This window comes from Carcharhinus amblyrhynchos, chromosome 12 (assembly GCF_965287045.1).
Source record: "Carcharhinus amblyrhynchos chromosome 12, sCarAmb.v2.hapA, whole genome shotgun sequence".
Taxonomy (NCBI): Eukaryota; Metazoa; Chordata; class Chondrichthyes; order Carcharhiniformes; family Carcharhinidae; genus Carcharhinus; species Carcharhinus amblyrhynchos.
The window spans coordinates 34,726,781-34,752,807 of record NC_137335.1 but is presented as its reverse complement, the minus strand read 5'-3'; the positions used below and the strand labels follow the sequence as shown (position 1 = coordinate 34,752,807).

The following is a 26,027-nucleotide window of genomic DNA, read 5'->3' as shown; positions in this document are numbered from 1 at the left end:
TGATAAAGCAGAGCTAGAAATGTGTTAGTCCATCATTGAGCCTAACTTGGAGCTGGGATTGCAGGGATTGTGAGTCTTCTGCACTTGCTCTTAACCACTCGGATCTTTTAACAACCTTACTCACAACCATTTGTTATTATTGATCGGTGTCACTCTGTCTCTCTTGCACCAGTACAGATGCAATGCTTGACTTAACTGTAAAATCTCTCCCCTCAGTCTCCACCAGAGAAGCTGGCTGTCTTTTCTGTTTGTGTCCAGAGTTTTCTGAGCCTGTTTCAGATTTGCAAAATTTAAAGGTCTTTATTTACTTTTAGCTCCTGGGATCACTGGGGTAGATTATTGTCGAATGACGTTTGGACTTCAGGAAGATCACAGAGATGGGGTGGGGGGGGCACAAGATCTTGAAAACAGGGATGACAAATTGTGGGTGGGTGGAATTTTCCATTTTTGCTTCAAGATACAGGAGCAGGTGTGATAAGCAGTGTGCAGCTTGCTGGCTGTGGGTGGTTTTTCTCATCTTTTGTTCAGCATTTAGAAGAAATAAATCCTGCAGGCATGTCCCACACCATCTCACTGGCAGGACCCAGAAAGAGGCAGCAATGTGAACTTTCAAGAGACCTTCTAAAGCTTGCGAGTATATTATCAAATAAATAGGTTGGACTAAAACCTGGTGTTGTCAGACTTTTTACTGTGTTTACGCCAGTCCAACGCCGGCATACCCACATCATAGGAACCTCAGGGGCAGGGTTGATCACACCAGCGAGAATCTCACTTCTCATGGGATTTGATGCCCTTGTCACCATTTGTGCCTGTGAAAATCCCAGCCTGAAACCTTACTAAACTGGCAACTACTGTAAGCACGGGGGAGGGGGTGGTGAGCGGGACTTGATAAAGAGAAAAGGAAAAACGTGTAAACAAGAGGAAATGGGAGCCACTGTGTTTAATTCTCATTACAGGCAGCAGTTTTGAATAACCACTAATTCAATAAGCCAGTGCAATAGATCGCGGGCAACTCGATGTGACTTGAATCAACAAAAGCTTTATTGTCAAACAAGAATACTAAATACAACAAGGTCAGATTGAGTTACAACATGACTGCTCTACTTGACCCTCTGGCTCCAACTGTGAGACCCTCATTGAAAAATGAGGATACACCCCCTCCTCCCGATTGGCTCAGCTTCCCACCAGGATGATCCATAGGGTCAGGACTGAACATGTGACCCTTGGGAAACACCCGACTCCCTCTTAAAGGGCCATGCTCTTCATGAATGTTCTTCGTTCTGTCATTCACATGTCCTCTTGACATCTCTTTTGTTTCTTGTTCCAATACCACTCACTTTAGCCCTGTATACTTTACATTAACATTATTATTACATTTCCGGGTCATTGATTGGAAATGTTGGACAGAATTTTCTCAAAAAAATTCAAAGTGCTGAGTGAGTGAGAAAACGTAAGTTTTCGCATCAGTGTTTTCAGTAAGGTAAGTACTGGGAATTTACCGCTCTCTGTGCAGTCTGGAAGCCACAATGTGAATCTTGCCCTGGGGGTGGGGGGGGGAGGTGGGGTTGGTTGGCGGGGGAGTGGGGTGGCGGCGGCGAAAGCTGCAGCTTGCCTGAGAAGCCACCTATTGAGTTCTGGTACATAGTGCACTGGAAGACCTGTCACCCCCACCCACCACCCCCTCCCCCCACCCCACTACCCTCCCTTCCCGATTGCTGCCCCAAACATCACCCCTAGCAATTGTCACTACTCACCGCCCCCAAGTGCCAACCCCACTAATCAACCCCCTCCGCAGAGTTGTCCCCTTACCCCCCCCCCCCATGGAGCACCCCCCATCCCTGTCAGGCTCCCCCCTCTCAGGCCCTGCCCCCTCAGACCCTAGCCCCTTGGCATTGCCAGGGTGCCTAGGGGGGTCACTGCTAGGCTGCCAATGCCAGGCTGCTCCATGGACACTGCCCAGCCCTGCCCCCAACCACCCAGGGGGCTTCAATGGCCTCTGGTCCCATTGGCAAGGTCATCATGTCTGGACCTCATTGGTGGGGCTGTGATGCTTGTCGCTGAGGACCTCAACCGACAAAGGGCCTAAGGTAAGTGAGCTTGGACAGGAGCTGCCAGGGCTTGTTAATGACATGTTAATTACATCATTAATATTACGGGCACGGACCCAATTTCTCACCTCTCACCCTATCTTACAAGCTCATTGTGCTGATCTAACTGGTCAGATTGCACCCATTAACTCGATTTCTCCCTCCACAGATGCTGACTTATCCACTGAGTATTTCCAGCATTTCTGTTTTTTGTCACTGTGTTTCACACCCAGGGTTCTCACCAACTTCACCATGGTCTATTTTTTGTTTGCATTCTCACTTTTAAAGAACAATACACCAAAACAACAAGAACTTGCTCTTCCATCACTTGCTTAAGGATCTTACTTCTTGCAACATAGTCCCTTTCTCCCATTTACTGCTTCCCACATCTTCTATGTCACAATGAGGCCAGACTGGGCACCTTGTGGGTTGAGATTTTCCAGAAAACAAATAAAAATGGATCAGGAAGTTATCTATCGGGCTGATTCAATGATCTAGCACACCATCAGGGCAAGGCCTCGCAAAGAGCCCTGGTTGGAAAATCACAGGTCTTAACTATCCGTTTAAATAAAGGGGAGTTTATTTGGCTCGGCAATTTCAAAGCCAGGGTTTCCTGAAAAGCCCAGGTTCTGGATCAGTCCTCAAATTTCAATGTTCTGCTCATCTTAAACTGAATGTTGAACAGTGGAAATTTACTAGACTGATCAAACTGTGAAAGATCTAGGGATTGTCCTGTCATGTTTAAGTATTGATTAGAAAAAACACTTCAGGGGCACTGCTTTCTATATTCCAAACACTGAACATGGATGCTTCTCAGCCTTTTGACTAAGATCAAGCCCAAGATGGAATGTAATGCCTTATCTTGTCAGCTTGGATCCTGTTTTCTCTTTTATGGGGACCTTGAATTGGATTCAATTTGAATTTGGCTTTTGGAACAAGAAAGGGATGGATTTGGGTTTGCCAGGTCCATTCTGAACATTGGCTTTGTAACTTTAAGGGTGGAGTAAAAACAAATTGAACATGGACTGTAAGCTTAATCCTGACTGTATATAGTAAATGTAACTGTGTTGAAGTACCTCAGAGTACAACATGTATATCATTTGAAATTAACTATACTCTCTGTAATGAAAATATTGAAATATTTATAATGTTCTTATTATTGTGCTGAAGCACTGCATCTGAATCTCTAGAGATTGTGAACTTTTGTAATGTTTCTTTCAGATATTTTATGAATAAAGTGTATTTTTGCAAAGAAACATTGGACATCACATCAACTGCACATCAGAAAGTCCCATTTTGTTCTATACCACTGCCTCAAACATGATCATTCAAGTATGAATCAAGTTGCTACTTTTTATTGCTCTGCATTTAAGATACAGCTCCCAAACATGGTGAAGAGGACTTGTGGTCCAACATTGCAATCCTTTTCACTAATGTGTCGCACAAGAAAGGCAGAAGCATTTGTGCTGCGTCAGTCTATCAGGCCAATTTAGATACACTGCCAGTTTCTGATTTTATGTTAGAAGCATTGAATCCCTACAGTAGAGATGACCATTTGGCCCATCAAATCTGTACCAACCACAATCCCACCCAGACCCTATTCCCATGCATTTATCCTGCTAGTCCCCTGACACAAGGGTCAATTTATCAACCTAACCAGCACATCTTTGGATTGTGGGAGGAAACTGGAGCATCCAGAAGAAACCCATGCAGACACAGGGAGAATGTGCAAGCTCTGCACAGACAGTGACCCAAGGCCGGAATTGAATCTGGATTCCTGGCACTGTGAGGCAGTAGTGCTGACCAAGAGGAAATCTGTTAACCAGATCAGTTTTTAAACTATAAATCATTGACAACCCTCAGTCTCCATTACTGAGACTAGCTTTACATTCCAGATGTATTAACTGAAGTTAAATTCTCCAGTTGCGACGGTGGGACTTGAACCCATGTCCCCAGAACATTCAATTGGGCCTCTGGGTTACTAGCCTAGTGACATGACCATTGTCTCCATATACCACTATCTCCTTCAATATTCATTGAATTTATGAATTTAGAAACTGATGCAATTGAGTTCAGCTTTAATGACACCAGATATGTCCAAAGAGATGGTTTTGTCAGGGGATCTCCCAAGGCCCAGTTCTAGCTGACATCTTTATTCTCAGTTGTCGATGGAATGAGCTGGAACCTCCTACCCCTTGCATATTCCTGATATGTAGATGATATGTTTGCTATTTTGAATCTGCAGTTCCATGTAAGAAATTCCTTACACATCATTAATGCACATAATCCAATGGTGAAATTCACTTTTGAAATGGAGCAGTCTACCGAACTCCCTTCTTTAATGCACTAGTTAGTGGTGATACACCTACCACAAACCTACCTTCACTGATCAATATACCGAGCAAAACTGAGCTCTGGGCATGCTGAGAATGAGAGTAACAGATCATTTACAAATAGTATATTTGTTGTCATTGGGATACTCAATCTGCTGGCAATGGACACTGAAAAGTATTTTACCATAAGTGTTCAATTTTGATGAGGGCAGATTTTCCTCTTTGGGTACAAGATTTTGGCAGGACACAGTCATAAATTTTGGGAACTTAAAGCTGCCCATGAATTTGCTGAAGAGTACGTGCCATTTCACCCTCTCCAGTGCAATTCTGCTTGGTTTATACATTGAACAGCACAAAACCTCAAAGTTTCAGTTGAAGAATATACCAATGTTCCACACGACCCGTGCTCAGATAGATGAGCATTGCAGATGTTCACCTGTTCCTGGAGGGCCTTCTTTGCTGCTTTTCTTTTCAGATTCTCTTCATCTTCAGCCAATGGGGTAAGTTTTCTCTGCTTGCCTGGTTCTCTGGCCTTTTGCTCTCTGCTCTTTGGATCTCTGTCATACTGCAAAAATCACAGAATACCCAATGTTAAACTGAATAGGAAGCAGAAAGCGTGCTAAAAGAATGTTCACTGCATGTTTTCAAACAATAAGGACATGTTTATAGATCAGATTCTAAAGCAAGGCTACAACAGAATCTTATCATTTATCATCCGCTTGTGCAGATCGAGCCTATACCCATTGGAGTTCAGAAGAATGAGAGGTGATCTTATTGAAACATATATGATCCTGAGGGGGCTTTGGCAGGGTGGATACTGAGAGAATATTTCATCTTGTGGGGTCATCTAGAACTAGGAGACAAAGTTTAAAAATTAGGGACAGGTTTATCAGTGTTTCTTGCCGGCAGGATCTTACAGTCCTGCCAATGGCAACCCTCCACCACGGGATCCCTGGTGATGGAGGGTGCAAACAACAGGAAACTCCATTGAAAGTGGCTGGACTTCTGCCATGGCTGTCTCCCATTTAAGAATGAGATATGTACATTTTGAAAAGCAATGGAAGCTGGGTCGTTGAATATATTTAAGATTTAGTGAGTTAGATTGTTGAATGGCAATAGAGTCAAGGCTTAATGGGAGACAGACAGGAAAGTGAAGTTGAGGCCATAATCAAATCAGCAATGATCTTATCAAATGGCACAGCAGACTTGAGGGGCTGAATGGCCTACTCATTTTGGCTATAAACTTTAAAAAATCTTAATATTTCAATTGTTATACAATATTCTTGTTACAAGTAGATTGCAATTACAAGTCCAGAATGAGCCTGAAAAGGGAACAGTTTTGGATCTGTTTTCTCGGCGAGTTCAAATGTCAAATCTTATGCACTTGGTGGATGAAAAGATCCTGCAAGCTGATTCTCACCAGTAGGGGGAGTGGGTGGGCCTAAATAATCAGAAAGTTAGCTAACAGCAGCAGAGACCTGTCAGACAGCTTCTGCTGCTGTAGCTGGCCTCAGTGGCCTAAACCTGACCCCTGTGCTACTACGGGGCCTCACAGCCAATTGTGAGCCCCACAACCCCTGGCCAAACTGATCATTCCTCCCGCTGACCTTCGCCGGCTAGACTAATCACCTCCCCACATCCCCCATCACTTGCAACTGCAGAATGTGCAGCACTCCTCCCTCTTCCAATCACAGCTGCAGAGTGTGCATCAGTCTCTCCCCTCCCCCCTAATTGGCCTGCTCCAGTATGGACCCATCTCCCAATCAGACTTGCCCAAAAGCCCGACCCCTTTGGTACTGCCTAGTGGCCGCTGGGCAGTGCTGGGTTGCCAAGCTGGCATTACAGAGGTGCTAGGCTGGCAGTGCCAGGCTGGCACTACTCATGGAGTACCTCCCCAGCCCCCGACCTCCCAGGGGGCCTCAATGGCCTCTGGTTCAACCATGAGGCCATCACATTTAGTCCCTGTTGATGAGGGGCCATACATGATCCTCACCAGAGAGAACCTCTCAGGTAAGGCCACACAGGCAAGTGAGCCCAAATGATACTGTATCAGGCTTGCTAATTTCATTTAAATGAGATGTAAACCTGATTCCCTAGCTCTCTCGCGATCTTACCTGCTTGCCCCACCATCAGCTGGTGGAGCGCAATGATAAAGATCATTCCCATTGTGTTGATCAAGATAAGTGATGTCAGCCCTGGCTATTTTTTAAGCAAATATTGCAGGAGTGACACAATTACAGAGAAACTCAAGGCTCATTACTGTGGGTACATCATTATTGACAAATTCAACTGAATTTGTTGAAGAGGTAACTGAAGTAATGGTTAGAAGAGTATCTATGAATGCTACTTATCTGGCCTTAAACCTGATAAAGTCCCACATGTGACATTGTTAGCTAAAGTTGATGCTCATGAAATTGAAAGCAAATTATTGATCTGGTTAGAAGGAGACAGCCCGCCCCATTGCTGGGATCCTGCTGAAAGCCAATGGACTTTTGATTGGACATCTGAATCTCCCATGGTCCTGCCGTGACAAGCCCGGAAAACCCCAGCCAGAGAATAAGGATAATGGGTTGGTATTCTAACTGGCAGGCTGTGACTAGTGGTGTCCCACAAGGATTTGCATTAGGGCTTCAACTATTCATTGCATTTAATCACGGCTTAGCTGATGGTATAAGAAGCCAAATATCAAAATTTGCCAATGATAAGAAGATCAGTGGCTTTGAAAGAAGAGTACACTTACAAATAAATATTAATAGATAAAGGGAATGGAAAGAACTACGTCAAATGGATTTTAAAGTGGGCAAATATTAGGTCACTTACCTTAGACCAAAAATGGTCTAAGAAGACAAGTGGTATGTTGGTCTTCATAGTGAGAGGATTTGAGTATAGGGATAGGGATATTTTGCTGCAATTATATAAGGCACTGGTGAGGCCACACCTGGAGGATTGTGTGCAGTTTTGGTGTCCTTATCTGAGGAAGCATGTCCTTGCTATAGAGAGAGTACAGTGATGATTTACCAGGCTGATTCCTGGGATGACAGGTATGTCATATGAGGAGAGACTAAGTTGGTTAGGATTTTATTCACTGGAGTTTAGAAGATTGAGAGGGAACCTCATAGAAACTTACAGAATTCTAACAGGGTTAGACAGGGTAGATTCAGAAAGCATGTTCCCAATGGTGGGGCGTCCAGAACTAGGGGTCATAGTTTGAAGATAAGGGGTAAACCTTTTAGAACTGAAGTGAGGAGAAATTTCTTCACCCAGAGGGTGGTGAATGTGTGGAATTCACTACCACCGAATGCAGCTGAGGCCAAAATGTTTTTTGATTTCAAGAAGAAATTAGATATAGCTCTTGGGGCTAAAGGGATCAAGGGATATGAGAGGAAGGAGGGATCAGGATATTGAATTTGATGATCAGCCATGATCAAGATGAATGGTGGAGCACACTTGAAGGCCGAATGGCGTACTCGTGCTTCTAGTTTCTATTAACATGTATGGATATAATCAAAAAGACTAATGGATTGCCAATCTGTAAAGGAATTTAGAGGAAAATATGACAAGGGGGTAGAAATCATGTCTCAGCTCCACAAAGCCCTGGTTAGACCACACCTGGAATATTAGCAATAGAACTGGACATTACACCTTAGGAAGGATATGTTGTCCTCGAGATTCACCAGAACAGTAACTTGAATAAGGAGAACATACAAAAACTAAGGTTGTATTCTCTAGAATTTCAAAAGTTAAGAGTTTATTCGATTGAAACTTTCAAGATATTGAGGGGAGCAGATGCTATTTTTGGTGCTGGGGAGTGTTAGGGGTTCACAGCCTAAAAATTAAAACTGGGTTTTTCAGGGATGAAATTAGGAAAAACGCAAAGACTGTAATCTTATCATTCACACTGGTGGGAATTTCCCACCCCGCTGCAGTGAATGGAGACTTGACTGGCTGCCAAATTCTCCGACCTCGCTGCAGTGGGAATGTGGTGTGAACGGCAGGTAAGATCACCCCCAACGGATGGTAGAAGTTTGGAACGCTCTTCCACAGCTCGATACTCAGTTAATTGTTAATTTTAAAACTGAGATTGGTAACCTTTTGTCAGCCAAGGATATTAAAGGGATAATAAAGAGATATGGGGCAGAGGTGTGTGTAAAGAGTTAGGCTGCAGATCAACCATAATTGTTATGGTTGGCTGTTTACCGACACTTGTAACTCTAATTGATATGTAATGGAGGGATATCTGTAATTCACACGGCTGTGTGGACACAGCTGGAAATACTCTCTCCTCTGAGGAATTGTCACCCTTGTCGGTATTCAAAATGGAAAATCAATAAGTGAGTGAGATAGATTCAAGGGTCTCCTGCCTTACCTGGCTGGAATTCCTGGACTGTGTGGCAGCCCCTCTCTACCTTCATGCTCCCAACTTGCACTGTGACTTGTATTTCAATGTTTGCTTAACATAAACTCATCAATTTCACGCAGGACTTGTAAACTAAATGTAGGTTTGATTATTTGGAGATGTAGAACAGGATTGGTCAGCAGACAGATTTACTATAAATATTCAACAGTTATTGTTAACAGAGGCACACACTTTCAAATCCTTCACACCACATGTTGCTGGCTAAACTGAAAACTACTCAAAACAGTACCTATTGGTGGTATGGTTTACACACTGGCTTCTTGCTCAGTAGCATTTTCTGTCCTAACGTGGTATTCTAACAGTGGTCACCTTCTTAACATATAATCCACATAGTTCTCAACTTCACAAATGAACCACTATGGCTCTAGCTTAAGTTCTGAAACTTGGAGCTCAACTTCCTAGAGCTGCTGACACTTCCTCAATATATGCTCAGTCTAGACCACATGAAGCATTCACAACTGCCCACATGCCACAGTGTGCATATTCCATATAGCTGAGCATTCGGATCATTTACTATAAACTGGAGACTAGAAAGTAGAAGTACTCGCCCTTACTCACCAATCAGCTCCTCTTCTTGAGCCTTTAAGGCAGGTACAGTAAGTTTATTTAAAATTTTACATTTTTTTATAGTCCAGCTATTTACATACCTTTCCTAAAAACTACTGAATGAATGTAACCTTTGCATACAGACCCTTACAAAATATCCCAACCAATCAACTTATGACTTTGCTGTGATGTCACTTTGTTTCTTTTCACTCTTCTAAAGAGCTGATTGGTCTGCCTCGATTCCCAGGTAAATGTAGGCCTTGAACCTTTGCCCCAATTTATCTCCTCCCATTCTGGATTGGTTGCATTCATATCTGCCTCCAAGTCCCAGGTAAATGTAGACCTCAAGCCTCACCCCAGGTTTACATCCTTCTGCTTGGGACTGGTTCCATTCAGGTCCAGTGTCTGGTTGACTCGGGCAAGTCCCTGCTTTTGTCCATAGAGACTGCAAGACCTTCAAATCAATGACCCATTTTCCTGTGACATTGCACAAGATTTTACTCATGTTAGCCTAGTCTACAGCCGCCAACACAAGTCTGAAGCTTTGCCTTTAGATTTGGTCATAGCATTTTAAATATATTGGCTTTGGTGGGGGCGGGTGATGATGTGGAGTGATGACTGGATCCAATATAGATTCACCAGAATTAAGTCAACACTGAAAGGGTTAAATTATGAAGCCAGGTTGCAAGCCCTGTGTTTAGAAGGATGAAGGGTGATCTCATTTCACACAGACCCCGTAGACCCCTCCTCCCTGTTACCTTACAAGCCACATTATTCTCATCCTCGCCCTCACAACCTCTGTCTCCAACAACAGGACAATTACCTGTTGCTTTGTTGCAATCTTCTTAGAACATTCCCAAGCCTGTCAATCTGGCTAGTTTCCAGGCAAGAAATCTGTTCAGAGAAACATGTAGCCGCAGAGTTGAACTTCAATGTTTCAGGAAGACCGAGCTTCTGAATTTCCAGAGTTCCTCCTACTACTTGGAAAGTCCACCCCAGTAAATACCAGTTCAATCACGACAAATATGTTTCCCCTTGAAATGGACAAACTTCATATATATGGTGTCAAGATGGAATACTGAATCCGTCTCAGAGCTTGTTGCTCCCAATCTTAATGTGGTAAATCTGTACTTAAGCATATATGGAAGGTATAGGATGGTATTCCACTGTTAAATCACCTACCAACTCTCATTGAGTATTTAAGTGTGGTGATCATTGCAAAATTCAATACCTTTTGACTTTTAAAATTATGTAACACATCACACGCCAAGTACATTCATTGTTAATGTCTGCAAAAATTTGAAATGCTCTCCCTCGTGCCAACTACAAATAATGGATTGAGGCGTTCCTGGCCTTCCAGCATTTCAGCAGTATCCAATGACAGTCAGTCAAAACAATAAAACATATACAACACTCTGGGCACCTCACGGCATCAAACATACCCCAGCAAATGTAACACTACCAAACATACAACACAAAAAACTTCCAAGCTAATACAGAATGCAGCCATCGCAACAGCAAAGGATAGTGCTATCGTCACAACAACCATGCTGATTCACAAATAAGATCATAACAAAAGAAACCTCGTTCAAGAGACATGAAGGAAGATAAACTGCTGATTGGTAATTAGATGGGGGAGCCCCCTCATCATATATTTCATTATACGTTTATCAAGAGGTGAAGAAATATAGTATTGATATATCCTCAAAGCAAAATAATACAAACATAGGAATTAAAAGCTGGAATAGGCCCCTCTAGCCTGCTTCACCATTTGATAAGAGCATGGCTGCTCTGATTGTGGCCTGCTGTCTACCCCCTATGCACTTTGACTCTCTTGTCAGTCAAGAATCTAAAATAATCAACAAACACGGAAAATGTCAAACATGAGGCTGGAATGTACCATTCTATTCCTAATCACAAATCAAAAATGACCTAATGCACAAACCACAAATCTTGGGGGTGAAGCTGCTGCCATTGCTGCTGCTCTGTGTGACTGAGGGTAGGACTCTGATGTCACCAGGAATTGTGGCCCACAATATATGGTGGCTTTCACTTACTTGCAGTGGCAACAGGAAGTAGGAGTGTGGGAGTCACATATGGGGAAAACAATACTGGGAGATGCTGTGAGAGGAGATGGAGAAGGAATCCATCATTTTCAAGAAGAAAGTAAACATCATAGCCGGAATTCTCCCGCCATTCACCGGGATTCTCTGGTCCTGCCGGCAGAGCGACCTCTCCCATAGGTTTCCTGTCAGTGTGGGGTGACGTCAATGGAAATTCCCATTGACAGTGGAGAATCCCACTGCTAGCAAACAGTGCGTCACCTCCCGCCAGTGGGAAACATGGGACTGGGAGGCTGGACAATCTCGCCCCATATTTTAGATAAAGATTTCCATGTCCAGAGTAAATTTCAAAGTTTTGGGAATGTAAATAGGTTGTCAAAAGTTAATATTTCAGATTGGGGGAGGTGAAGAATTATGACCCCAAAGTATCCTTTCTGCCCCCACTCCACAACATTCCACAATATTTAAACCCCCAACCTTCATCACTTGTATTCCTTCACCCTCTATCATGTTTTCTCTTCTCCAACAGTGAACAACTGGGGATAACTGCAACCTCCCATATCCCAGTGCACTTTGATTAATTACTTGCTTTAATGTTTAATATTTATGTCATTTCTTTCTGAAGCTGTTGATCAGCTTTTGTTAGTTTTCTTGAGGACACATATATGCAGCAGATGCAACCTGATGAAGGTTGAAGAATCACCAGGCAAGACTGTTCCCTTCCTGTTGGCGAACACTTCAGTGGTCACGGGCATTCAGCCTCTGACCTTCGGGTAAGCATTCTCCAAGGCGGCCTTCACGACACACGACAGCGCAGAGTCGCTGAACAGAGACTGATAGCCAAGTTCCGCACACATGAGAACGGTCTCAACAGGGATCTTGGGTTCATGTCACACTATCTGTAACCCCCGTGACTTGCCTGGGTTTGCAAAACCTCACTTACTGTACTGTCTGGAGACAATACACATCTCTGTAACCTGTGATCAGTGCTCCTTCCACTCACATTGTCAGCCACTTCAGGTCTTGAACAGCAGGTTAGGTGTAAAGATTCGCATTCTAATCAGTAATCTCTAAACTGTCTGTGCTTTATATGCTCTGTCTGAGGCCAGAACTCTCCATTCACCTGACGAAGAGGCAGTCCCCTCGAAAGCTTGTGAGTATTATCAAATAAATCGGTTGGACTAAAACCTGGTGTTGTCAGACTTTTTACTGTGTTTACGCCAGTCCAACGCCAGCATTCCCACAACCTGATGAAGGAGCAGTGCTCCAAAAGCTCATGCTGCCAAATAAATCTGTTGGACTTTAACCTGGTTTGGTGAGAATTCTTACTGTGCCTACCCCAGTCCAATGCCAACATCTCCATATCAACCTACAGCAACAGTGTTGATGATGATACATACGCATCAATATATCAACTCAAAACTTCCACCACAAAGTGCAACCTCATCAAAATGACCATAAGCAAATTGAAAGTTTGGTTCTAACATAACAAGACTACTTGGAAATACATTTATCAAAGGAATCATGGCCATTCTCACCCAAATGTTTCTTCTACCCTTGCCTAAGGGGGCAGAGTGAGGCCAATGACTGTGAATTTTCACCCCATCTTTCTTTGAAGAAAAGATGGGAAGTACCATAAACAGGTTGTACCCATGTTGGGGTACTGCAGAAACATATTTTGTTTAAAGAAGGGCCTTCAGTTGAATGATTAACTGGTCAATTCTCTTCACAGATGAGGCCAAACCTGTGAATATTACTTTTTGTTTCTGAAATCTAGCAGCTGCAGTTTTTTGTTTTCTTGTCTCCATTTTAGCCATTGACTCTGTTTTTAATGTAAAATCATAAATGGCCTGACTGAAGTAAATTGATAATTTATATTTCATCAATCTAGGATCCAACAAGCTCCAGTTAATGATTTTGTATAAAAAACGATTGCAATATCATCCAAACACCAGAACTGTCAGATAAATTGGACCATTATTTTCTGTCAGCAGCTGCTCTGAAGCAAATTTCAGGAGCAAAAACCTTTTGAGTGACAGCCGGGAATAGTTCATTTGGACATTTGACAAGGAGGTCTTGCAGGAAATAATGAAACAAACTGCTGAGTTAAGTGGAAGGTTTGAAGGTAGATTTCTAACACATTTAGTGGATATACATAGCAATAATAAAAAAACCCAACTTGGCAATCAAAAGACACTCCAGAGACACATGGATGTTCCAGAGACACATGGACATCCCAGAGATACATACATGTTCCAGAGACACATGGACGTTCCAGAGACACATGGATACCCTCCCAAATGATGAGGTGCAGAAGATTTCACTGAACATAACACCTAGTCAAATTGTAAATCTGTTGGTCAATCATTCCATCTGGATTGAACAAATGGTCTATTTTTTTGAAAATAATAAATGTATAAGCATTTGGAAGTCAAAACTGTACAAGATTTGTGCAGCCAAAAACAAATTGGTAAACTTGAATTTATTGACTGTGTCTGTAATGAGCTGGGTTAACTTGTTCTACACAAAAACGCAATTCACTGCAATTTATTCATCATTCTTCAGCTAATCACACAGTGCCAAATGTGCTTCTCTGCATTGAGGGAAGGAAAGTCTTTGTCCTTTCATTCCATTTACGTCCCTGTTGCTCTAGCAACACTGAGTACCATGCATGCAAGCCAGCAAATAATTCTCCTGTCCCTTAGGCAGTAATTACCTTGTCATTTTTGGAGGATGCCCATTGTGCGCCCGGGCTCCGGAAACAGTATGTTTTTCAAACTTGTGGTGTCAATTATGTAGCGATGATGTGATGTGCCCAGGTTACTACAGTTATATTAACTTTATCATGCTAAAAAGGCTGTTTCTCTCAAATGTATTTTTTCCCTTTTATGCTCTCTACAGAATTAATCAATTTTACTTCCATTTGGGAGCGGATTGTGCAGTCACTTCCACTATTTCAAAAACAAAGCCAGGAGCTGAAGAAGAGGGGAATGTTGTTGTGAGTTTCCATGACAAAGCGCAATGATTTTGATGGATTGTCAGATGGCTGTCTTACGCTATACCTGTGAAATGGAGAACATGGACTGGAAAGACCAACCCACAGATAACAGCATAAAACTCTGACATTGCCTGGCCCTCAAAGCTAAATCATAGCAAGACACAGGTTACATTTTGGATATGAAAGAACATTTGGTAATTTGCCTTATTAAATACACGTAAATGGGAATGGAAAAGAATAAGCTTCCATTAACTTGCGATTTCTCCCCAGAAGAAATCAAAAATAACAGCAAATGCTGAAAATCAAATAACAACTGAAAATCTTGAAATGCTCAGAAGAATTTTATGTATTTCAAAATTCTATTTTAGCTTTTAAAAAAGAATTATTAAGGTAGAATAATGGTGGGGAGATCTGCCTTATTGTATAAGTCAATATGTAAGTATAAATATAAGTTATAAATGTAAGTATAAATTTCATTGACTGCTTTACTTTTCACTGATCTCCTTGAAGTGAATGAGCCTGTTTAAGATGCCAACCTTTTTTTTTAATTCATTCGTGGGACACGAGCGTCACTGGCTGGCCAGTATTTATTGCCCATCCCTAGTTGCCCTTGTTCAGAGGACAATTATGAAGCAATCACATTGCTATGGCTTTGGAGTCACATGTAGGCCAGACCAGGTAAGGACAGCAGATTTCCTTCCCGAGAGGACGTTAGTGAACAAGAAGGGTTTTTTGACAATTGACAATGGTTTTATGATCAGTTGATTCTTAATTCTATATTTCTTTTTGAATTCAAATTCCACCATCTTCCCCAGTGGGATTCGAACCTGGGTCCCCAGAAGCCTTAGCTAAGTTTCTAGATTAATAATGTAGCGATAATACCACTAGGCCATCACTTCCCATAACATCACTTGTAATATCTTTGGTGCTAATTTGGCATTTAGGCATTTTTGGAGGGCTGGAAAGTAGTCTTAGATATTAAGCCTTCATTGTGCCCATTTAAACACTCAGTTCCCATGCATTTTCTGCTCTCATTTTACATTTGTTGCATTTGTAGTTGTCTTTTCCTTTCTCTCACTTTTTTATTTGCTTTCTCAAACAGCTTGGTATGGCTCCTGCTCTGCCCAAGACCACAAGAAACTACAGAAAGTTGTGAATGTAGCCCAATCCATCATGCAAACCAGCCTCCCATCCATTGACTCCATCTACACTTCCCGCTGCGTCAGCAAAGCAGCCAGCATAACGCAACCTGGATGTACTCTCTTTCACCTTCTCCTGTCACAAGATACAAAAGTCTGAGGTCACGTACCAACCAACTCAAGAACAGCTTCTTCCCTGCTGCTGTCAGACTTTGGAATGGACCTACCTTACATTAAGTTGATCTTTCTTTACGACGTAGCTTTGACAGTAACACCACATTCCACATTCTCTCGTTTCTTTCGCTATGAATGGTATGCTCTGTGCGTATAGCATGCAAGAAACAATAGTTTTCACTGTATGCTAATACATGCGACAATAATAAAGCAAATCAAAGCTTTCTCTCCATAAATACTGCCAGACTTGCTTGGTCCCAGCATTTTATTTCTTTTTACTTTAGATTTCTAACCTCTCCAGCAGTTTACTTTTGTGTTGATAAAGTACAGCCACACTGGTGTACTCAAATATAAATCAGCACCTTCAGCAAGAGATGGAAGGAAAGAGTGTCAAGAAGTAACAACTGTTTGAATTTAAAAGCCAAACCTCAGACAGCAACAATATGATGTCATAAAGATCTATCTAAAGAGTGGGAAGCCACCACTGAAGAAGTAAATGAAGAACCAGATGCTCAAGAGGCCAGTCAGAGAAATGGTGAGTTCTTGGAGGGTTGGAGTGCTAGAGAGGATTACAGAAGTAGCAAGGCAAGAGGCTAGGGATGGTTTTAAGCATGGGGATGAGAATGTCAAATTTGAGGTGTTCGCCGGCTAGCATAATTCAGCAAGCACTGTGGTAATGTGTGAACAGCATTTTGTTGAGTTTGGGATATGGCCAGCAGTGTTTGGAATGAGCTCCAGTTTATGGAGGGCAGAGAATGGGAGGGCATTAGCATAGTGACTTTTAAGGTAATTGTGCTAGTGTGACCCTTACAGCAGCAAACTCTCAGGGAGTCATGTGACCCATTCAGGCAACAGGGCTGGAGCGTGCGAGTCCTAGAGCTGGGTTTTCCTTGCTTTTAGGATCTGCAGTGATGAAGTAAGGGAGCCTTTATATCATTCTCTGTACATTGTTACTTACCTTAGTAAACCATTTATTCATTAATCTACTTGGTGGTCCTCTCTTTTTGGAGATACTACATATAGTTTCAAAGATCAGAGTGTCTTTCTACTGCTGCAGAAATCGAGAGCCCAGACCTTGTGTGGAAACCTTTTAAAAGCAAACTCATTCAGCAGTCGGTGAGTCTCAAAATGTTCCTTTTTGGGAAACTAGACCCACTGGACCCTAACATGGAGTAGTGTTTGCAATACATAAATTAAAAACACAGGCGTTTGAAAGGTGAATTTAAGGTAGGGCAGGGGAAGAAAAGCAGCAGGTAATCCTATTAACAGCCTATGGGGCTCCAACCTATAGCCTGATAAGGAATCTGACTTCTCCAGTTTCCCCAACTCCAAACCTTACGAGGAGCTTGTGGAACTACTCAAGGGACATTATCACCCGAAGACTTTGGTAAGAATGCAGTAATACAAATTTAATTTGACAACAAAAGCCCAGGGGAGTTGATAGTGGCATTTGTGGTGTGCCTAAGACAAATGGCTGAACATTGCAAGTCTGGGTTTGCACTTAATGACATGTTGAGAAACAGGCTAGTCTGTGGTGTTAACAATAAATATAGCTAATCAAAAGAAATTATGAGCAGGAACAGCGATTATTAAAAAAAGATAGTCGAGGTCATCCAGGCTATAGAAAAGGCTGAAAGGGAGGAAATGGAGGAAGTGTGCAAGAAGGCAAGGTCCACCAAGTTTGGTGGTAAGCTGCTGGTGGTCAAGGTACCAGGGAGGAAAGCACACAATGTAATGAATAGAGGGGCTTGGAGCAAAAGAGAGTGCAGAGGTATAGGGAATTTGATCCACAGACCAGGTGCTATGAAGAATGCTACCTTTGTGGGGATTGGGGGGAAGATGGCTGTCAGGAGAGGTATAAATTCAGGGAAGCTACATGTTATGTCAGCAATATGAGGGGTCACATTAGGAGCAAATGCAAGATTAAGCAGAACCTACCAGGGGCCAGCAAAAAAAAATCCAACTTTGGAACACAATATTGAGAATAACCCTGAAAATGATTCTGAAGCTTATAGGTTAAACAACATTAAGCTGGGTAAGATGGCCCCAATTATGACTGTGTTGATGATTAATGATCCGCCACTCAGCATGGAGATAGACATGGGTGTCTCCATTACAGTTATAGAACAAACGTATCATTACTTACAAAGAGGGGTTCAGCCCCTAAAATTAGAAAGCACAACAGCCAGGCTAGCAACATATGCTGGGGAAGCTTTATGGGTCCTAGGAATAACAACACCTATAAGCTACTGGCATCAATCAGCTCAACTGTCTCTAATATTATTAGTAGGCAGCCAAGGGTCAAGATTGACGGGCTGAGATTGGCTTCACCAAATAAGATTAAATTGACTAAATCATTGATGGAAATTTCCATGATGTTTTTTTAAAAATACCAGGAGGTGTTCCAAGATGAGTTAGGCAAGGTACATGGCCCTGAAAGAAAATATTTACATGGATCCTGAGGCCATGCCAAGTTTTATAGTGTCCAACCTGTACCCTATCGATTACAGAGGAAAGCTGAGTTTGAACCCAAGTTGCTGGAAGAATAAGGCATCATCAATTCTGTATAGCTTTTGGAGTGGGTGGCTCTCATCGTGTCAGCGGTTAAGTCAGATAGAGATATTAGGAAATGTGGGGACTACAAATTAATCATCAATCAAGCAGCAAAACTGATTGATACTCAACACCAAGAATTTAAAATTTGTATGCCAAATTAGCAACGGGCTTAACTTAACTAAATTTGATATGAGCCATGCAAATCAACAATTAGAGTTAGATGAGGCATCTAGAGAATTGTGACAAAAGATACCCACAAAGGTTTACACCAGTAAACATGGTTACCCTTTGGAGTCTCATCAGTGTGTGCAACTGTCCAGTGCATGATGAAAATATTACGACAGGAACTGCTGAAAGTGGTTGTCTACCGAGATGATGTCCTGACTACAGGGATATCCAAAGAGGAGCATCTGGCAAATCTCAAAGAAGTTTTAAAAGATTTAAGAAGGCCGCAGTAAGACTAGAAAGGTAGAAATGTCCACTCCAGGCTTGTGAAGTAATGTACTTAGCATTCAAAGTGGACACAAAAGGGCTGCACCCGATGGAGGAGAAGATAAAAGTAATTAAGGAAGCATTAGCCCCCAGAAATGTATCGGAATTGAACGGTGAATTATTATGGGAGATTTATTCCTAATTTTTCATGGTGTTGGCACCCCTACACACACTGCTTAAGAAGCACCAGAGGTGGTATTGAAAAGATCATCAGAAAAAGGCTTTTGAACTGACATTGCAGTCATCCAGACTCTTAGATCGTCGTGACCCCTCAAAACAGGTCATTTTTACCTGCAATGCATCTCCTTATGGAATCATAGCAGTTTTATCTCATAAGATAGAGGATGGTGCAGAAAAGTCTATCACACAACTCCTTGACTCTAACTGATGCTGAAAAAGCTTACTCTCAAATCAAAAAGGAGAGAGTAGCAGTCACCTTTGGAGTGAAGAAATTCCATGGACAGCATTTAATAGTAGTCACTGGGCCTTTTAAAGATAAGGCCCGCACATTTACCCCACTAACCCCCCCCCCCCCCCCCCCCCCCCCCCCACAATTTACGCATTTTGGGACACTAAGGGGCAATTTAGCATGGCGAATCCACCTAACCTGCACATCTTTGGAGCGTGGAGAAAAGTGGAGCATCCGGAGGAAAGCCATGCTGACATGGGGAGAACACAAGTTGTACACAGATACTGACACAAGACTGGAATTGAATCTGGGTTTCTGGCGTTGTGAAACAAGAGCGCTAACCATTTGTGCCACCATGCCACCCAACTTTCTCAATACATTGCCTGTGTTGTGCAACAGGTCAAGATTTGGACCCAGAAAGACCCCATTTTATCTTGAGTTATATATAAGGTGCTCCACAGCTGGCATTATGATATTATTATGGGGAGCAAGGGTGACATTCCCACTCACTCTAGAAATTTATTGTTACAAGAGTTACATTGTGCCCACCCTGCGATGACAAATGCTCGCATGCAGTTACATGTGGTGGCACTGAGAATCTGGTTGAACAATCTAACCAAAATGTAGCAAACATAGCCACCTGTGGCCCTAGTGGATCCTTGGGAGTGGCCAAGTTGACCAAAAGTGCAATTCCACATTGATTTTGCAGGCCCATTCATGGGCACTATGTTCCTGCTCATAATAAATGATCATTTTAAATGAAGTCCATGGCCTCATCAACAACTATAGAGAAATTGCGACAGACGTTTGCCACCAATGTGTTGCCCAAGGTATTAATATCTGATAAATGGGACAACTTTCACTTGTGAAGAGTTCCAACATTTCATGAGACCCAATGACGTTCAACATACTCAAACTGCTCTCTTCCACAGTGCTTTAAATGGTCTGGCTGAGAGAGTCCTCCAAATCCATCATGAAGAAAGAGTCATTAGCCTCTCAACAAACCAAACTGGTCTGTTTGCTGATTGCCTATAGAAGAACACCTCAAATCACCACTGGTGTGACACTTGTCGAATGGGGAAGATCGGACATGGCATAGAAAAGGAAAATGGGAAATTGCACTAAGGAGTGAAAGAAGGTATTGTGGCTAAAATGCAGGTGGGGCAGATGGTAGGGTCAGCAATAGAGGAAACGGGAGACTGAAAGCTGCCTTGTGGGGCATGGATAATCATTTCTCCTATTACTCCACTGCTGGTGTCCCAGAAGGGTCTTTTTTTTGAGCTTTAACTACTCACTGTATTTATTAATGAATTAGATGAAAGAATAGAATGTCACATATCTACATTTGCCGATGTTGCAGAGCTATATTGCACTGTAATCAGAGTAGATGGAAACATAAAATTACAAAGTGATAGCAATAGATTAAGTGAATGGATAAAACCATGGCAAATAGATTTCTGTGTAGGCAAATGTGAGACCATCCATAGTGAACCTATTAATGAAAGAACATAGTACTTTATAAATGACATCAAAGGAAAATCATTTTTAACTAATTTGCTGGAGGTTATTGATAAGGTAACAGAGAGAGTTAATGAGGGTAATGCTGTTGATGAGATATACCTGGACTTGCAAAAGACATTTTATAAAGTATCACACAACAGACTAGTGCGACAAAATTATAGCTTGTGGAATAAAAGGGGCAGCAGCAATATGGGTATGAAATTGGATGTTTGATAGGAAACAGAGTAGTGGTTCATGGATGCATTTGAGTGAAAGGAATGTTTGTAGTGGAGTTCCCCAGAGTCAGTGTTGCAGGCCTTGCTCTTCCTGATATATATTAATGACCTAGACCTGATGTACCAGGCACAAGTTCAAAATTTGAGCATGATTCAAAACTTGGAAGTATTGCAAACAGTGAAGAAGATAGTGTAGAATTTCAAAAGGACAAAGACAAACTGGTGAAATGGGAAGACAAATTGAAATTCAGAACAGAGAAGTGTAAAGTGATTCGCTTTCATAGGAAGAATATGAAGAGACAATAATGGTACAATTGTAAAGAGGTGCAGGAGCAGAGAGAGCCAGGTGTCCATGTGCATAAGATGGTGAAAGTGCCAGGACAAGTTGAAAGAGTGGTTTAATAAAGCATGCAGTATCTTCAACTTTATTAACAGGGGCATAGAGCACAGGAGTAAGCAGTATAGAACACTGGTTCAGTCTTAACTTAACTCTGCAGCTAATTTTGGGCAACATTCATTTGGAAAAATGTAAAGTCATTAGAGACAGTGTAGAAAGGATTCAAGAGAATGGTTCTCAGGATGAGGAACTTCAGTTACGGACATAGAATGGAGAAATTGAGACTGTTTTCTTTGAAGAAGAGAAAGTTGAAAGGAGATTTGATGAAGGTATTCAAAATGAGAAATTGGTTCAGAATAATTGTGCTGGTCGAGAGAAAGGAGAAATAGTTAGGTCTCATTCCTGATCATTGTGTAATGACTCCAGTAGAAAATGTGTGCATTGACGCCAGGTCAAGATAGGATCAGGTTTGACCACGACACCAAAATGGCTTAACTCACTGCTTGAGCTCACACAAGAGAACACATTTAGACAAAGATCCTTTGGAGCTATCAATTTGAATCAGTGCTTCTAATAATCATCAGTTTCAAAAGTTGCTACTTTGGAGCTTTGCATGTCTTATTATTTAAGGAAGCAATCACTTTTCATTCACAAAACTTCTCTGCATTGACCTGACACTCTTGTTCATCAGCTAAGCATTTTTCATCTCACAACTGAGTTTATTGCATAATTGAAAGTATAATAGATTTTGTTCATTTCACAGCTCCTGTATCACTGTAAAAACTTCTGTAGAGTTAATTTCCTCTCATCCTTTTGCTAATACTTCCTGGCATTTTGTATGGACTTTTAAGGGAACTCAAAATAACAAGTGCCAGCATTTCATTTTCTGGCTAATAATATTTCTGCTGTAATTACAGTACAGATTCACTGAATGAGAGTATTATAAGAAAAGTTTCACACTGTCTTAGTCACAGAAGAATACTATCTTTGCTCCAGTGTAACATATCTACATATAGTATTTGAAGAAATTGGAAATGTTGAATTTGCATGATGTTAATCAAATGTTGTTGCATTTTTGTCATAGGTAAACATAACTTTGTGATAATAAGTCATGCATGATATCTATGTAGAATACAATAACATGTTCTAATCACATCGATCTTTGTGATTAGATGATACAGTTTTCGGATTAAATTCAAGAAACTTCAGGGCCAGTTTGTGTCAGAAACAGGGTGTCATAATGCTGGAATCATATTGCATTGGAATTGCATCATTAGCAGTAATGCAATCTTGCTCATGTTCATATTAGAGGGTTTACTGATATTGTACAGTACCAAAATTAGGGGAATAAAGTTCAATTTGCCGACGTAAAGGTCAGTATACTTTAACTAACTAACTGCTTTGAGACGGTTCTGTGGGATGTGGTAGGCCATGAGGTAAGCACACATGTTTCTTCCTTTTAATTTCTCACACCAAATTTGACATCCTTCAGCATAACAAATAGATAATAAATGTTGTTGTTGCAATCTCAACTGGGAATATACTGCTCTAATGCTGAATATAAAAGTCATTACTTAGAAGGTTTATCATGGAAATCAGGTCATAGGTTCTACCTGTTTCTTGTGCTCAGGTGGAAGGTATGCATCCAAGAGAGAAGGAAGGATGCTTTTTTTATGTGTAGACATTTGTAGTTGGAAAGATGAGGACAGCTGAAATGAAAGAAATAATGAATAATTATAAATTAGCATACATTACAGGAATTGGAAAAAAAGAGGCAAACTCAGTTGGAGTGCATGGCTCCTTTTACCAGGTCTCAACTGCTTTCATGTGTTGTAGCCTTTTTCTCTCTAGTCTCTCCCCTTCTGCATATGTTTTCTTTTTTTTCTTATATCCTTAAATCTACTTCTTTATGGCTTGTTTTATTTGCTGTTGGAGTGTGAGTGTCATTGACTGTGCCAGCATTTACTGTCTAACCCTAATTGCCCTTGAGAAGGTAGTGGTGAGCCACCTTTTGAACCACCATAGTCCATCTGATTAGATACACCCAGAGTGCTATAAGAGAGGGAATTCCAGGATTTTAGCCCAGCAACAGTGAGGGAACAGTGACCTTGGGGCATGGAGGGGAACTTGCAGGTGGTGATATGCCCATGTGCCTCCTGCCTTTGTCCTTCTAGATAAAAGAAGTTTTGAGTTTAGGGGAAGCTGTCAAAGAAGTGTTCCCCAACTGCTCGACAATCACCAGGCAAGAGTGTTGTCTTCCTGTCAGGGAACACTTTAGCAGTCATGGGCATTTGGCCTCTGATCTTCAGTTAAGTGTTCTCCAAGGTGGCCTTCACGACACACAACAATGCAGGGTCGCTGAGCAGAAACTGATAGTCAAGTTCCGCACACAAGGATGGCCTCAAACGGGATCTTGGGCTCGTGTCACACTATCTGTAACCCCCACAACTTGTCTGAGCTTGCAAAATCTCACTAACTGTCCTGGCTGGAGACAATACACATCTCTTTAACCTGTGCTTAACCCTTTCTTCACTCACATTGTCTGTACCTTTAAGGCTTGATTACCTGTAAAGACTCGCATTCCAATCATTATTTTGTAAATTGAGTTTGTGTCTTTATATGCCCTGTTTGTGAACAGAATTCCCACTTACCTGATGAAGGAGCAGTGCTCCAAGCGTTAGTGGCTTGTGCTACCAAATAAACCTTTGGACTTTAACCTGGGAGACTTCTTACTGTGTTTACCCCAGTCCAACGCCAGCATCTCCACATCATACTCTGCAGCCACAGTATTTATATGGCTGGTCCAGCAGTTTCTTTTTTCCTATTCATTCATGGGATGTGAACTAGGTCAGCATTTATTGCCCATCCCTGTGGGCATTTAAGAGTCAACCACATTGCTGCAGATCTGGAGTCACATGTAGGCCAGACCAGGTAAGGATGACAGGCATCCTTCCCTAAAGGACATTAGTGAACCCGATGGGTTTTTACAACAATCAACAATAGTTTCACGGTCATCTTTAGACTTTTAATTCCAGATTTTTATCCAAATCAAATTTCACCATCTACCATGGTGGGATTTGAACCTGAGTTCTCAGAGCATTACCCTGGGTCTCTGGATTATTAGTTCAGCGACAATACCACTACATCACTGCCTTCCCATTTCTGGTCAATGGTAACCCCCTGGGAAGTTGATGGTTCTCTTTCCATTCTGTTTCCATCTCTCCCCTTTTTCCTATAGGTGAGAGTTGGTGTGTGACAAGGTGTGATGTGGTTTAGCATGGCAGGGGGTAGTGATGTGACAAGGTATGACAAGGTGTTGTCTGGTGTAGCACAGTGTGCTGTGATGTGGCATTCCCTGTTGTGATCTGGCCTGCAAGAAGTTGATTGCCAGGGATTGTATAGATATAGCAGTATCCGATTTTAAAATGTGCTCCATGCTGTTCATCAGTGTATCACAAAATGTAGTCAATATTTAATGGGCGGCACAGTGGCACAGTGGTTAGCACCGCTGTCTCATAGTGCCTGGGACCCAGGTTCATTTCCTGATTTGGGTCACTATCTTAGAAACCCTATGGTGCAGAAAGAGGCCATCTGGCCCATCGAGTCTGCACTGACCACAATCCCACCCAGGCCCTACCCCCCTATCCCTACACATTTACCTGCTAATCCCTCTAACCTATGCATCTCAGGACACTAAGGGGCAATTTTAGCATGGCCAATCAATCTAACCTGCACATTTTTGGACTGTGGGAGAAAACTGGAGCACCCAGAAGAAGCCCACACAGACAGGAGGAGAACATGCAAACTCAAATAGACAGTGACCCAAGCTGGGAATCGAAGCCAGATCCCTGGAGCTGTGAAGCAGTGGTGCTAACCACTGGGTTACCGTACCGTCCTATCTGTGGTGGAGTCTGCACGTTCTCTCTGTGTCTGTCTGGGTTTTCTCTGGGTGCTCCAGTTTCCTCCCTCAGTCTGAAAGATGTGCTGATTAGGTGCATTGGCTATGCTAAATTTTCCCTCAGTGTACCCAAACAGGCATCAGAGTGTGACAGCTAGGGGATTTTCACAGTAATTTCATCGAAGTATTAATGCGTGCCTACTTGTGACACTAATGAATAAACTTTAAACTTAAATGCATATTTTTTGATTAGATTACATACTTGCGATTAATTTTTAATATATTTTGAATGAAACCTGAAAATATTAATTGAAAATCGAATCACATTTGCAAGTAGTTAAGCCTCTTATTTGTCAAAGGATACATAATGATCAAATTTAACTTACCAAAATGAAACTTGTGAAGTTAGTTAAAATGCGTGTGCATCAGGGACTCTCAACTTTTTCCTTTGAAAACCAATGAATTCAGGGGATATAGTGAAAAGAAATCGGGGGATGGCTCGAAACCAAAACCTCGGCCAAACAAAAGAAAATAATCAAAACATACCAATATATAACAAGAGATTTTTAAGCCCCGCTGAGTACTTTGTACTTACCCAAAGAGGGACTGAGCAGTCAACTTCCGTAAGCCTGGTTGCTGTGGGTGACTGGGGACGCAGTATTGAGTGGATCCCGCCCTTTGCTCTGAAAATGCTGTGACTAGCTTCACTCTGGTGTTCTTGCTCGGAATGCCATCAATGTTATTTAAATACTCCTGCACCCTGCGGGGTGGATACCTGAGCGCTTCATTCCGAAGCTGCTGCAAGCGACTGGGACCCTTGTTTTTTTTATATAGTTGAGGCA

General features: G+C 42.0%; 1 protein-coding gene across 1 annotated transcript in view; it reads right to left on the bottom strand.

Annotated features, from left to right (window-relative positions):
• The window catches only part of LOC145350578 (uncharacterized), a 77,118-nt gene extending 51,426 nt beyond the window's left edge, over positions 1-25,692 (bottom strand). Inside the window, exons 1-3 of the mRNA XM_080199780.1 lie at positions 25,572-25,692; positions 22,901-22,996; positions 4,857-4,985 (exon numbers count right to left, since the gene is read on the bottom strand). Coding sequence (XP_080055906.1) covers positions 4,857-4,985; positions 22,901-22,972 — 201 coding nt within the window. The 5' untranslated portion in view covers positions 22,973-22,996; positions 25,572-25,692. The remainder of the gene's footprint in view (positions 1-4,856; positions 4,986-22,900; positions 22,997-25,571) is intronic.
• Positions 25,693-26,027: the final 335 nt, after the last annotated feature.